Source organism: Andrena cerasifolii, chromosome 10 (genome assembly GCF_050908995.1).
Source record: "Andrena cerasifolii isolate SP2316 chromosome 10, iyAndCera1_principal, whole genome shotgun sequence".
NCBI classification, from domain to species: Eukaryota; Metazoa; Arthropoda; class Insecta; order Hymenoptera; family Andrenidae; genus Andrena; species Andrena cerasifolii.
In genome coordinates, this window is record NC_135127.1 from 7772010 (window position 1) to 7788081 (window position 16072).

The following is a 16072-nucleotide window of genomic DNA, read 5'->3' on the forward strand; positions in this document are numbered from 1 at the left end:
AAACGTCCATTTTGGTTTCTGCCTATTACATTACGATTTGTATTGCCTTTCCCTGGGATTAGATGTCAGTGAACGTACGATGCAATTAAGGATAACGTTCAGCCCACGATTGTGTAACGCAAAGTGAATTACACGCAGGGGGAGTTGGTACGATACCTAACGATTATTGAAAATAGAACGGTATAAGTGACTTTATAGCCTAATACACTTCTGATATTAATTGCAGCCATTTAAATTATGTATATCCGCCTTGTGCCGATACATACCTACCGTTTAGTCTTTAAAGTCAGATTCAACGCTATATGGTGGGCGATAGCAAAATACATTACGCTTAAAATATTATTAGATTTCGAATTATTTAAATTAAAAAAAAAGACAGAATTATACAATTAACTTGCAACGGTGGTAGAAAAGCAAGGGGGAAGCAACCAAGACAGCCACCGGGGACGTCAACCTCATTGCACGTGCAGCCTATTCCAGGTTCCGCATATTCTCCCCATCCAATGCTAAATCCGCTCGTACACGCGTTACATAACCCCGCGTAAAAGTGTCCTCCGCGCTACTATGCAACAACGCTGCCCGCGAAAGTCGATAACAATGAGCAGCCCATGCAGGATACCTAACCGCCTACCAATACCGGGCCCGATAAGAGTCACTTGCGCCTCGAGGAGCAATCCAATTTCAATTTGTGCCGCACTCAACGAGCCGCTAATAAAGTCATGCACGCAGAAACACCCCAAAGGGCCATTTCGCCATCACCGTGATCGCGACCCGGTAGCGGCAACTTTTCGAAGCCCATTAAGCGTCCCACTTAAAGGGGAGAGGTGGTGGCGGTTCGTTAAATCCACGGCGCCGATTTGTCTCAATTACCAGGTAACAGGCTCGCAATTAAAGGAACTCGGTTATGAGGGGCAACGGGGTACTGTTTGCCTGCTTGGTCGATCGCTGCTCGTTCTCTGCCTGTTTCCCTTTATTCGAGCGGGCCCCGCTCTGTATTCACGCGGATCGGGGCAACGTTGCGCGTGTACGTGTGCCCGTCACATGACCACCGGCTTGTCCAGCAGAGCGTAGACAGTGAAAGTAATATGCGAGACCCGACGGATATATCGTGTGTACGCGAAACGAAACGCGCGGTTAGACGGTGATCGGGAAATTTTGACATTTAAAAGGCACACATGACTTTGCCCTACTCGATCGCGGCTCATTAACGCCCGCCTGAGAAAGACAGCCTCCTTTTCGACTCCTCTGTTCCTGAGAGCCGGTGCGACGGCGTTCCTGGAGCTGAGCGGTCACGTTTTACTAGATTCGTTACGGTTTTATCGTTTTATCAACGTGGGTACAGCAGTCCTAACGAAAAAAATAATCGACCAATTTAAAAAATTCTTGCGAGATTTCGTTCATTGCTAAACAGTCAGCAGTATTAGATAAAATTTCCTTTTTTTATTATCTTTAAAGATGTACGAATAAGACAAACAGTGTTTTCATCCTGTGTCGTATACTTTTTCTTTTAAATAATAACCTAGAATCGGCCTATTTCTGGAGTGAGTTGATGGGAAGGCACCCTTAAGGAAAATTGAATGCAACGTGCAGTACGTCATGCTCTAGCATAATCAGATATCTATTGATCGTGCAGTTTCCCTTCCTGCTAACGGTGAAGCAAAACCTATTTAACGTACTTGATTAATTTGTTACTCGTTAATTTCACTTGAAGCGATTAAATAGTGTTAGACACGTTTAGACTGATATGACCGGATCTAATGCATGACACATCGGTCACGTTCATTGATTTGCCACAACTCGGTAAATTAAATTGAACTTTCCTTCTGTGTCTGTGCTTTACATTTCCGTCTTATTAGCACACTGTCAAGGACCACTATGTGTAATACAGTGGATGGCCAAATTATTATACTCAAACAAAAAGGTTTGAGATTTTGTAAGTTTAAGCAATCGAATAAAATAGATGTCCTTTTTGTAATGTTATAATATTATTTTTTAATATTAGTATATGTATTTATGAAAAAGTTCAAGAATGAACATTGCGAAAGCACCTTGAATACACTAAGAAACTTCAATCTCAAGAAATAATTAGTGTCTATTAAAAATTCCATTTAGGGAACATTTTACTTTAACAGTTAATTTTATCTCCTGAGAATCGCTCGACGTTTCCAAATTGTCACCTCGCTACGGTCGTCTGCCATCGATTGCTGCCGTTGTATCGACGAACGTTGATGCTCTAATCGTTTTGATTTTCCGTGTGATTCGCGCGATTGGACGGCGAGATTTCGCCAGGACCGAACTGCCAGCGAGGAAGCACAGGATAATCTAGAGGCGGCATTATCTGCTCAGCATCGAGCCAGAGTAATCAGAATGTGCTGTATGTTCGGGCGTGAAACGATCATTCGGCCCCATTGAAAATTACGGATGTCAGCAGAAGCTCGCGCCAATAGTACTCGCGGTCATTAAAGAGGAAATTCTGTTTGTAATGAGCAGTGAGATTCCAGATTTGATATTTTCAGGGGCGAGTGACAATGGGACTATGAATTTATTATTAGGGACAGTAGAGCCTCGAACTTGCCAGTAACGAAGCTCATACGAACTATCGAACTTCAAACTCTATTAACTCAGAATCAACGTATCCATACAGTCACTCACGAAAGTGTTCGTACACTCTTCAAAATCGCAGACAGCACTTCATCTAGTAAAATAACGCTTCTAGCTTGTCAAAAAAACTCAAGTCATTTCGACCAATTTTAAAAAAGTTATGCGATTTTAAAGAATGTACGAACACTTTCGTGAGTGACTGTGGATTGGTGAATTTCAAAATTCAGCTGACTCGCTGGGTTGGCGGAAAATTTCGATATACCTCCGATACAAAAATCGCGAATTAAGCTCGAGAAACTTTAACCATTTTCGCGGCAGTGTTTTGAAAACTTCAATGTGATTCGCATATCCCGTCATTAAAACATTTAAAAACATTTTAAAAACCGAACAACCCACATTTTTTTGCGAAATTGAATCAGTAGCAATAATGATTTACAGTATGCTGAACTAATCATACAAAATAGAAGAAATTATTTTTTTTTCAATGTGGGTTAGTCCATTTTTGCCCTCAAATGCCATAATTTCGAGCGGGCAGGACATTTTAAGGGACGGCGCGGCAGTGGGATTAATGCGAGTGTCGTAATACTCGTAATCACCTTCTTCTCGATTGTATCTCGTAAGCTGACCGTGGCTGAAGTTTGCTCCATTACTTGGCTATACGCGCCTTTAACCGCGGCATTTCACGTTAATGGCCCATAGTATCTCAGCGTTAATCGTCGGAGGAATGCGCGAAAAGCTGTCCCGCCTCTCTTTCGCCTGTTACACGTAAACAGATTAAACAAATTATCCGCGCCGTAAATTATGCGTCTTGCAGACCGGACTCCGTAATTTACGGCCCCTTTATCCTGTTGTTTTCATGCGTGGCTCGACTAGAGCTAGCCGCCATCAGCCAGTGGTGGGAGCAAATTCGATATGTGCTCAGGAATATCGGTTAATTCGATACTCAAGCTTCGTTTCGTTAGAGTCGAGTGTAATGCAGAACAATAAGTGTCCAGTTTCGTAGACTTGCGAAGTGCTTGGTGTCATTCAGCTGGACTCGAAGTTTCCAAAGAGAGCATGCAAGGTTCGAAAACGTATTTCAGGGTACTTAGAAGTTAGGAAGCTTTGGGTTAAGGCGAGCAGCAATCGAATCTCATCGATTCTATCGAAATAGAAGAGAAGCCGAACTCGTATAAGATTTAAACGCAGGGGAGAAGTGCTATAAAAGGATGTTTATTCGTCTTTAATAAAAATATCTTGTAAAGTCATTAATAATGACAGAAAGTAACAAAATGTTGGGTTTTCTAATAAGTCGGAAATGTCCCTTTCAAGACTATTTAGTTAGTCTTAGTAGTAAAGCTAGTAATCATGTAAAATTCAACTGTGTCTCATCAAGTTTCGATATTACTCAAAATCTATTGAGGTTCATCACTGTCATAAGCCATTCAAGCATTTTAGCTGTTTTACTTCCGCGAAGCTAGGCAACGCATGAAGTTCCCGAAGAAAAAGGCAGACACGACGCTTCGAGGGATTCGATACTTGTCGGGGGCACCATCGTACGCGGGCATGCGAGATTTATTCAGTGGGAAAGTTAGGAAACGTTACATCTACCGATCGCGAGTAGGCCTGAAATTGCAGCGGATTTCGCGAAAGTTTCCAAGCGGCTTCATCTCGGTCAGCATGGCCTCAGAGGATGCACACGCCTAATGCAACTTGCTCCATTCTGCCCAATGAATCCGCTACCCTCTGTTCCATGTCAGCATACCTGTCAATATTGAATTTTCACGAGTCAAGGAGACACACGACGTTTGTCTTCGGCGAAACGATGTCTCTTCTATTCTTTCGCCCTGTAACAGAGTGGAGCAAAGTTTCAGAAGCGCAAGTCTCGCACTTGCTGGGAAAATAAAGTGCAAGGAACACGATTCGAGGGGTAATATCTGAAATATGAAGTATATTTGTAAAATAGTTCGCTCCCTTGTATAATGATAGTACTAATATGTCTTTTTACATTCCCCTTTGCATACAATTAACAAAAAAATAAAGGAGAAATAAAAATAAAGAAATTCAGCAATTTGCTGCTCTTAAGTCTAACCCTGGAATAATAACAAATATTAATAATAATGGAAAAAGAATAATTCTAAAAATAAAATGCGAAAAGCATTACAGGGCGCACGTTCAACGTTACCACGAGATTAATAACACCTACTAACCAATAAAATCATTCAACATACAATTTTAGTGAGTAAAGAAAAACAGAAGAAATTAATTTTTTATTTTTTGTTTGTCTGCCATTATTACACTGGTTTTGAATTGGTTTGTTAATGGCACAGGTAAACATATTTTCAATTGGAGAGTGTGATTCAAATGTACCTTCCCACATGTACAACGCGCACTGTTGAAGGTACTCAGAAAAGTTATTATGTACAGATGAGTTTTAAGCGAGATTCCCACGAATTCGAACGATCCAAACGTAGGAAAGTGGCTTGAAGTTAGGAGAAAATAAAATATTACATTAGCATAGATAAGAGCAGAAGCAATAAGATAAAACGACAAGGCCACAGTTTAGGAATAAAGTGACGGAGTTGATATCTTGGTCGAAGTAAAAAGACGGGAAAAAGCGAAAGGAAATGTTTACTCGTTATGTAAATTGCGCAGGGGCAGATATCGAAGAATTTCAGATAACCACGATGGTTATTGCAAATGTAGTCGTATCGACCTGCGTTTGGACTTGGAAGTGTTAACAAAAACCGCAGTAGAAAAAAGTTGATTTTCTGATAACTGTGAATACGCGATGCAATCAGGAATAATTTAAGAATGCACAGTAACACGAAGGAAAATTAAGATATTATCGTAGGAATGACATAGGTAGCTCGTGGGCAGACTTTCTATGAAGTCGAAATGAAACGAAAGGTAGGAATTCACTCTGCCCTTATTCAGTCGTAAATTAAATAATTGACCACTTTATCTCCCCCTACTTAGTTTATCTTACTTCCCTGTCGCCAACAGATTGAATGATAAAGTTTTAAGAACTGAAAAGCATTCAACGCAATCCTAGAAACGTTTCATAGTACCTACTGTCTTTAACGTCACTTCACAGTCATAGTAATCAGAATAATTGTATTTATATGGCCATTCTAGTTGCCCTGGAAAAGCGAGCAATTAGCATAAACTTGGTAATAATTCATCTTCTAGATCCTCAAAGATATTTATAAAAATGATACTTTCCCCAGAGTAGACAATTCTTTTTCATCGTGAAAATTAAGCAAAAATTATTTACTGTTTGGGAATCTGTAATAGTTTGCTGTCACGCTGTTTTACTCGAAACATCGACCTGAGGGATTAAGGAAAAGCTTCCAAATCTCATTTAAGTCTGCAGGTTGCGATTAATTCCTGTCGCGGCAAATTAATCGCGTCACGCTGCTCGTCACGCGTTGGGAGCTTCACAGGGCGATAGATTGTACATTAATTGCAAAGTGCGTTTACATTTGCCGCTGCGATTGGCTGAACGCATTAGCCAGCAGACGAATCCGCTGTGCATGGAAATATTCGACAATTATCGCAACCCATTCTTCCCTGATTTATGAAATGCTGGGGAAAATGTAACGTAGAAGAGTCTAAAACATTAGTGTTCCGAGATCTATCTTCATTTTTAACAAATTTGTACTGAATGGGATTAAACACTTTATTCCATTATTATTATTAATGACTTTATTCCATTCCCTCCGCAATATAAATGAAAGGGACAGTGGAAAGGGGTGGAAGGTGGTAGCACACTTGGGTATGGAAATTCAAAAGATCCAGAAACGATTTCCCATAGCTCCTCGATATCAGCAGATTAAGGGATACACCACCTTGTCGGCCTAAAAGAATGGGTAACTTTAAAATTTGTTTCCGGAGGTAAATTTTCAGTGAAACATCGGGATCTTTTTAGGAGGTGTTAGGCAACATTTTAACTTTATTTTCATACATTATTTATTACTTAAAGTTTTAAAATGGCGGAGTTATACAACATTGTCTAGCGCCATGTCTTACCAGCTGACCCCCAGCAGCTCAATCAATTGGCACCTAAAAAAAATCCTCATCTCAACTGCAGAAAAATAGATTTTCGTCACTGTAGCGTAGGGTTCTCATCATATTTTAATTTGTTCAACTTTTATAACCCTCCAAAGCCGAACTGTTTCAGTGTACAAAAAAAAATCTTTACGATGCCCCTTAAGAACATTTAAACCTCAAAGAGTAGTAAACTTATATAATATTGCAGTGTAAGCCCAGTTCGCAGTTTATATACTTAAGTACCTGCCACTACCACCTGTTTTTGTACCCATTCATGAACCTAGCAATTTTCTAACAAACCTCCGCCTCCAATACCTCTTTATGTATCATTAAAACCTAACACAGCCATCAAGTTTGACATTATCCTTTCTCAACCACCCCTTATCTAACGAGCACTTTTTCATTCTCCCCCTTGGTTGGCTTCCTCTAATCCGTCACGACAATTAAAATGCCTTGTCACGATGTTTTTACGAACGTTTAAAATCAGTCGTTTAATCGTGGTCACAGTTCTACAGCGATCGAAGCACAGCCATCAGAGCCAACCGCGACACACGCGGCCTATATACTTTCTACAATCTACACGGTCGAAGGCGCGGTGCACGCGCTGCCAATTATTATTCCACATAAGTGGATTTTGACGCACGCGGCGCGGCTTTATCGGCTGCCGGCCGGTTGCGTATTCAGCGGAATAAATAATTATTCGCGCAACGCTTGATCTACGGCCCACGGGAAGTTCCTTTCTACGCGGCCTCGCGCGCACCCTTCACTTCACACAATACTTTCGGTGATGCCGTACAATCGGCCCCGATGCAGGCTGAAAGGACTTGCTACTCAAACCGTATCTCGAGGGAAAAACACGCGACTGCTTTTTACGACGCGCGATTTGCACGCCACGCGTTGCGAATTATACGGTACTGACTCTCATGATTTTTATTCATCACCTCTGCGCATCACTGCGAAGGAAAGTATAGCGAGTCAACGAAAGTGGCACTTTGGGGGTGGTCAAAGATCTGCTGTTTCAGAAAGTGCAGCACAGATTTGTGGTTGGAAAGTAAAAGGATTGTGGGAGACGGGGGTAGTTGTATCATGGAATTGGAATGCAAGGCAGTGGATATGGAAAAGTTATACTTATTAAAGGAATTTCGGGTGGAGATTATTAACCCTTCGTGGTCAGGCGGGGCGTATCGCAGCGCAGGCAATTTTTTTTTCTTTGCCAATATTTCTATAAATTTTTAAACCTCAGTATTGAAATTTAAAAATTGGGTGAATTCCACAACTATTTTTTCGGCTATGAATTTAATCGTATCAAAATTTACATTCCTAGAAAAGGGCTATTAAAGCATGATTGTATGGGTATTACGAATGTACAAGTATCACTCAAAAGTTAAAAGTTTCAAAAATTCGAAAATGGTAACTCAAAAATTACCACGAAGGGTTAAAGTAGTTAGATGAACCACTGTTCAGTCTTTAACGCTGTCACTTGTCTATTTGTCCATTGAAGACTATGGCTTGGATTCCTATTTTCGTATTAATTATGAGTTAGTAAGTCTCGTAAGTTCCCTACAGTAGTATTATCAGAATTAGGGGCAAAATAGTAATTTAACCACACTGTCCTACGAATTCAACGGTACTTTGTGTACAGGGTTTCGCTTTCTACATAATTTTGAGAACTGGTACCCAATCTCTGATCGTCGGAATGTGAAATAGTTGCATTTTGAAAGTCAATTTAAATTGGAACTTAGTCATGGAAATTTAGTTAAAACTAGCTGACCCGATAGCCGGTTTCACCCGGAAATAATCTATGTTCCCCAGGTTCCCCACGTTTTTTGTTAATTTGTTTTTTTTTATAAGATCGCATATTTATAACCAGTCTATAATCTAATCTAGTACGTATGTAATGTATATTCAAAATTTCATTGATGTCCAATCAGCCGTTTAGGTGTGAAAGAAGGAAAAGCAACAGGACAACGTTTCACTTTTATATATTAGTAGTGATGCATATTAAATGTTACACGATTACCAGTAAAAGTTTAGGTCGAAGAGCTGTGATCGGCTGTCGATGACTCACTAATAGATAGGCATAACTTTCCTAACGCAATCGATCGAACGGTAGCAAAACACGCCAATTAACTTTACACGGAGCATTGGATATGCACGTTGAATTGGAAACTACCATGTTAATGATGTTTCGCAGTACGAATGGTGTGGTGAAGTCAAAAAGTATCGATGTGCAACTAAATCAAGCACATGGTTCAAAGAACTTGTTACTGTAATAATATACTGCGCTGTTGATGTCTACAATAATTACTTTAAGACGTACCACTTAATTACTGAATATTGATGAGTGTCATATCTCATCCAACACAGCATTTATTTTCCTCTAAAAATGCTGTAATCTCTAGTATTTATTAAATTCAGTTTTATTCATTGTCTACAATAAAATTATCGAAGCAGCTAATAAAACAAAAAAATAGAGATCGATGCGCGATGTGCAGCTATTTGCCACATGCCATCCTAGCAACTTTACTAATTTCCCCATTTACATTTATAAAAATCAGATGCTCTAGATAACATACATGTACGCATATCCTTCTTTATACCTTCCTCATAACTACAGTTGGGCATTAATGGAATAAATTTTTATTAGAACAATTTTGTAGAATAACGAATAAATTTTTATTCGAATAATTTTATACTGATAAAAATTTATTCGAGTAAAAATGTATTCGTTATTCTCAAATAACTTCGTTTTATTCGAAATTTGTACTCGAGATCATTCGAATAAAAATTCATTCGACTAATGGCCAACTCTGCTCATAACCCACCCAACTAATAAGAAAACATGCAGAGTAAACCCTTTCTTCTCAAATAACAGTAAAAGCACTGGAAATCAAAGAATCCCTTCCATTCATCGAAACTTCTATTATCAACCTCCCCTTATTACAGCAGCTTTTCCAACTTTGTCAACAACAATTTCAATTTTCAAACAGAAAATTCACCTTCCTCCAACAGCATCGTACAAACTTAACATTTCTCTTTCCCCTACTGAACTCTGTCTTCGTTTCTTTTCGAAAGAGCAAATCCTTATTCAACACGGTGTTAAACATCGAACTTCGTTTGTTAAAAGAGTAATGGCCCTGTACGGTAGCTGTAAGTTGATTTTACCAGGCAGCTTCTAACGATAAACCGTGAACTTGTGTTTCAGCGTGGTTCCTGGGGTGGTTCATGTGCAAAGCCGTCGCTTATATACAGGGCGTCTCGGTGGCGGCCTCTGTCTACAGCCTTGTTGCGGTTTCCTTGGACAGGTATGTTACACGTACATTGAACTTTTCAAAGAATTATTTCACCGGTGTTGGCCGGCAATCGCCCGAGACACGAAACCGGGCACATTATCGAGAAACGTGCCAGCACGATCGCCGTGCCAGTCATTTCAGTAATTTCACTGTTTTCCTTCAATTACACCAACGACGCTGCTCTTTATCTATAACTGTGTGATTATGTCTCCTATCATGGTCGCAGAAAATAGCGAGAGACTTGTTGAAAATCGAGGACACTTATTGGTTTGTTAAAATTAAAATCCTACTCTTTAAGCTTATTGGGATATTGGCCAAATAATATTTATGAAACTGCCAATTCTGATAAGAGATTGGCATCAAGAACCGAAATCTTCGAAAATTATTTTTCAGGCCCACGAGAAGGTTTAGAAGCTCATTTTCTGAAAGCCCTTTCAGAAAACCTTTTTCAAGTGTTCTATTGTATTGAGAAATGGTTAAAATTAATTGATATTCATTTATCAAGGGCATACGGCTCCTAATCATAGGCTTAAATCAGTTTAAACTGGGAAATGAATTATGATGGTCAGCGCGATAATTTTCAGAGATAAATTTGACCCAACAATACTAGGATGTGACGGACAGTGCCTCGATCTTTTCAGAGATACTTTCCTGTATCACTGAAGAATGTTTAAGAGGCTATCACTGTGTGAATTGCTCCAGATGTCTCATTATGGGGACATGACTAAGCGCATTCCCCAGCGCGCGGGAGAAAACTAGAAATCGTACGAATGTACCATTACGTCTTGCGAAATCAACGAGTTGGTTGCGACACGTCGTTAACGCATATATTCCTCGCTGACGCGTTTATACCTCATCTGCATAGCGATGTGTCCCGTCCGTTGTTAACAATTACGGGCCCCGTTACGAGCAACACGCCCCTATCCGTCTATTCCCGCGTTATTAAGGCGTTCCAGCAGCGTTTTAATCGACGCCTGCGTTAGCATCGTAATAAGAGCAAGGTGATCACTGTATCATCGAATCGGCGGCCAGTCTCTCGGGGGAAGTATAATCGTTGATCAGAGAACTACGGAAGAAACGGAGGAACAGAAGGAGTGACATTCATTGGGGGGCATAATGATGAATAATTTGAAAAATATAAGTAATGACCTGGTAAGGAGCGAGAGATTGTGTGTGTAAGAATGCTTAATCATAACTCTAAGCAGGTACTATGAATGCACGCATAGTAATAACGTCCGGACGATGATAACAATTTGATTTCAATTTGCGTGGTAATTTAGGCCTTGATACCATGTTATTTTATTAAGGGGTTCTGGTTTACTTGAGTTTGCTTCTGGGAAATTTGTAGGAAGAGTATTAGTCCTTGTCAAGTTTTTCTTCTAATCTGAATTACTGTCACTGTTGGGGTGTCTGAAGACTGATTTGGGGAACTTGACATTTTATTTCCCTTTTGTAGATTTTTGTATTAATGGGTACATTAGGTTTTCCAGGAAAACAGTTTTCCTCTCAAAGGAACAGTGTAGGGGAAAATAGTAAGTGGTAGTGATGGGTATGAGAGAAAAAGTTTACAGACAGTTCCTGTTTCTCCTTCCAGTTAGTTTGACAACAATGAAATATTTAAATATTATTATACGATATACTGTTTCTAACATGACTATGAAGTAACACTAAATGGTGCATCGTTTTACTTTTCAAGTTAGTAATTAATCGCAAGTGTTCAGGAATTCAAATTAAGACTAATGATAGGGAAAAAGTAAACTGTGAAAGTGTTAATAATCGAAGCATAAAATTTAACGACTCTGATCTAATTTTTCATGTATCGTCAGTCATCTTCTTTGTTCTATCCATAATTATTATTCAACTGCGCGATACTTATACATTCGAACAGTTTCGCCAGTGAATATTATTATTATTCATATAATTACAACATTGCTGTAACAATTCTCGTGGAAAGCTCACCTTTGAGACTTTATGAACTCACCTGAAAATATTTTTACCATTTTTTGGCAGCGGTTCATACTACCTGTGGCAAAATACATGGCACAACTTAAAAATAGTTGATTCTCCAAGAAGAAATAAGCCACAAATGTAGAATAAAATTTTCAGAAATTCTTTTTCAACAAAGCTTCACCAAACAGCAATCAATATCTCATTTCTTTCATTTCACTGATTGACGAGTCGTTAATTAAACGAAGGTTACTTGCGACTTTACCAACACGAAAGAGGATACACAATACGCTTCGATTAAAATCTCTTTTTTGACCCAGGAAACTATTATTCCACAGGCCAAATAAGTACGGCATTGTTTGCAATAGCCGACCAACCGTCAACATCTCTCCTGACCGCCAAAACGATTATCTATCACCCTTCTAAAACCCCAAAGTCGGTGGCCAAAATTTCTAATGTAGGTTTTAAACTAATCGCATTAGATATCTGCACCTAATTATTTATTTATATTCCACAAGCGTTCACGCGGCGCTGTCTCTCTATGTCGTAATGGAAATGATGCACGTGTTACCTGATCCCAATAAACTATCTAAGTTTCACTTTTTTTTCGCAAGACGCCACACGTGGGTGATATTGCTTCCTCGACGCACTATCGCCACTTTTCCGATTAAATTACTTAAAGCCTACGCAAAATGTACGCAATCGATGAAGGAAATTTATGTTTCGTGCATTTTCATGTATAGCTTGAAAACTAGAGTTTGTGAGTACAGTAGCGGATTTAAGGAAAAGGGCCCAGGTGGCAACTGGAGTTAAGGATGTATCGGACCTAGCTTCAAAATTATACCAAGTTGATGAAAATTTGTGAGATTGTTCTTTTTAATCTTTCTGATGTGCTCCAAAAATATTAAACGAATTCACTAAACGGTTGCTGAGTTATAACGATTTTAATTTTCACTGATTTTTCACGTACTCATGGAAACAGACGATCTTGACAGATAAAACAGTTGTAAAAATGTTGAAAAAATGGTAACAATGTTCTAATTTTTTTTGTACATGTAGTATATGGATAGATGAAAATATCTGCAGAGTTTCAATTGTTTTCACTGCACCGTTTTAAAGAAATAAATTATAACTTGAGAAAATTGTGAATTCAGGGCATTTTCACTGGCAAAAGTTTAGCAAATAATGCTTGAAGGAGCATTTGTAAAGTGAAAAATACCTTTCTAGGAATAAAAATAAGACTCCAACTGTCGTTCGAGTTCCTTACATCTACATTTACTATCCATAAGACGTAGATATTCAAGTTTCAAATTTCATACACTTTTGTCTAATATTGTACGTCCGATACATCCTTAAATTCGCCACTGTTGCGAGACCTGTCCTACACTCTTTTCACCACCGTAAAAGGTTTCAACCAGTACATTATCAGTTGCGTATATTATAACGAAGACTTTGGCGAGAAGGACACTCAGTTTTGCAGTCGCAAGGCAAAGTAGAAATGAGAATGACAGGAACAAAATGTATATTAGCCTTCTTCGTCAATGTCCAAACACTCTTTCGATTTCTATTTTGTATAACTCCAGAAATGTCACGTAACATTTCCAGTACAATGGATTGCATTCATCCATCTCGTAGCAACTTCCAGGACCATGGCTCTGATTTTCAATAGCACTCTTTGGTTGCCTCGTACAATATGTTAAAAGAGTTCCACTATAATTCTTCCATTTTCAATGGATGCCTATTGAAAGCATTTGCCTATAGAGGAAATATTACTATTGAGCTATCATCAAGAACTAATACTTCATTAATAGATGGTTATATCCTAAAAAGGCACTCCTGACATTTATCTATTCAGCCTCTCTAGCCTTTTTCATACAAATAAACTCGTACCTATGTACTATAGACCATAGTCATCGAACCTAGCTATCAAATCACTAGTAATTGCTGGGCATCGAGCCATCGCATATCAGAAAAACGTCCCCTCTGTCAATAACTAATTGTAAAACAAAACCTTTCATCTATTTCCAAATAACTCCAACAATGAACGTGCCCCAAGCCCAGCTGACACAATCTGCATCGCCCCCACGGAACATCAGTTGCTCCCCATAGAATTCACCCCTGATACGACTGAACGTAGTCAATAAATGGTGTCCCATTAATTTCGCGACAGACAACGCAGCCGTTGTCGCAAGTTTAAAAGACACTTTTATAAAACCCGCGATGGAGATCGATCTCGCTGAAATTGCTACGCGAAAGGGCTCGTCGGTGACACGAGAATGTCTTACCCTCTAATCAACGGCTGGCCAGCGTTACTTTCTCTGCTCACCACTTTTCCACCCCTCTGGCGAGCTGCTACCACCTGACGTGCATGCATCTTCCTCGGTGTTTCCGTCTCGTCGCGAGCATCTTGGGCAAAAGTTGTTGCTGACCCACCCGTCCAACGTAAATCCACTAACCCGTCGAGCGGCGTCTCCTCCCGCGCGTGCATCCTCCGAGGATGCAAGTTTGAAACGTTATTATAGCAGCTTGACGCATGATGGGGCTGAAATTGAATTTGGGGCGTTTTCTTTACGAAGGCCTGGGCGGAAGCTGGCTCCTTCAGTCACCGTGGCGGAGGAACACTTTGACACTCTTTGTAATTCCTGCTGGGAACGTCGATTTCCCTCTGTCCCCTGCCGACGAAGAATAGGAATTACTGTTCAACCTATTTACGGGGATAGAGATCCATTTGACCGGGATAATTTTGTGCCAGGGGATTGTAGAAGTGTATACTGCCGTGTTAAAGGTACCCTCCCATCAAATCACTTAAAAAATATTTAGGATTTTATTTAAGAAAAGTACACGTCGTGGTGTTAAAAAAACTTTTCAGGCTGCAGTTGTAGATCATCGAAGATAACCTGATTCGATTTATATAAAATACCGATGGCACAACACAAAATACTAAAAGTCATTTATCTCAGGACCACCTTTTTACCAAATACTCCCTTTCAAATTAACACGACGGTACAATACGATAAAGGAATTTTGATAACACTGTTTAGGGCATTGCAACTTGGAAGCTTCATTCGCATTCTAAGTGATCCGTGTGAGAAGAAGTGGGGTTGTTATTTAAGGGCTTGTCGTTAGCAAAGCAAATTATCCTGCAGTGGTACAGAGTTACTAATATAATTTTTAGACCTCACGTTGCATTTGGCTTCCAGTGCAGGCGAGCTTCATCGAAGGTTCGTTTAAGATATCCACGCACATTTCTCGTAAGAATGCTTTCGCCCAGGTCAGCTCGTCTAGTTACAAAGAGAGTTTAAAGGCAGTCTAAAATGCAAATCGCTATGAAAAAAAATCAATACCGAAACGGTGAAACATGTATCGGTCGCGGATTTAGCCGCAATAGATTCTGCATTTATCGCCGCGTCCCCTCGGACGCGTAAATACGGATTTAGTGGAGAATAAATTTTTCTTGCAGCGCGAGATATTTATGGTCGAGCCATACGCAGGCCTGGTCGATAAGCTATCATGACACTGGTCTGGATTTAATATTAATAACTGGACTAGGGGATTTCGTTAGCTAATTCCGGGCAGCGAATCGGTGACATTGTTGGACGCCACCGCATGCCAATCCGGATTTTTCATCCGTCTAAAGTCGCGGCTGACTTCCGTGAGGTTGACACGCGATACCTTGCAGCACTTGCTACATGCCTTGACGTTCTGTGGGGATTGTGATCCATATTACGACACCCTGGCGTGCTTCCTAATGTGGCGTAACACTGATTGAATTACGCAAAACGTCACGATGATTTGACGTAGAGCCAGTGAAGTTTGTATGGATCTTTCAAATAGAAGGAAACAGGTCCGGTATATTATGGATAACGATTATCTACCAGTGGTTAAATAAGAATTTGAAAAATAATTTGAAGAAGAATTTGGAGAAGATTTGAATAAAGATTTAAAGAAGAATTTGAATAAAGATTTAAAAAAGAATTGGAATAAAGATTTAAAGAAGAATTTGAAGAAGAAGATGAATAAAGATTTAAAAAAAAAATTCAAGAAGAATTTGAATAAAGATTTAAAAAATAACTTCAAGTTGCAGGAGAAACTTTCTCTATAAAATGATTCCTGTTTCAGAAAGTTATTTCGATAGAATGGTAGCAAGTCGATATTTCTAAATACACGCAGGTATGTCTATTATCCACGCTCGCTCTTTT

General features: G+C 39.5%; 1 protein-coding gene across 2 annotated transcripts in view; it reads left to right on the forward strand.

Annotated features, from left to right (window-relative positions):
- Sifr (SIFamide receptor) overlaps positions 1–16072 on the forward strand; it is a 65171-nt gene that overhangs the window by 34198 nt on the left and 14901 nt on the right. For both annotated transcript variants that reach the window (XM_076821147.1, XM_076821148.1), the window contains one exon: positions 9839–9938. In XM_076821147.1, coding sequence (XP_076677262.1) covers positions 9839–9938 — 100 coding nt within the window. The remainder of the gene's footprint in view (positions 1–9838; positions 9939–16072) is intronic.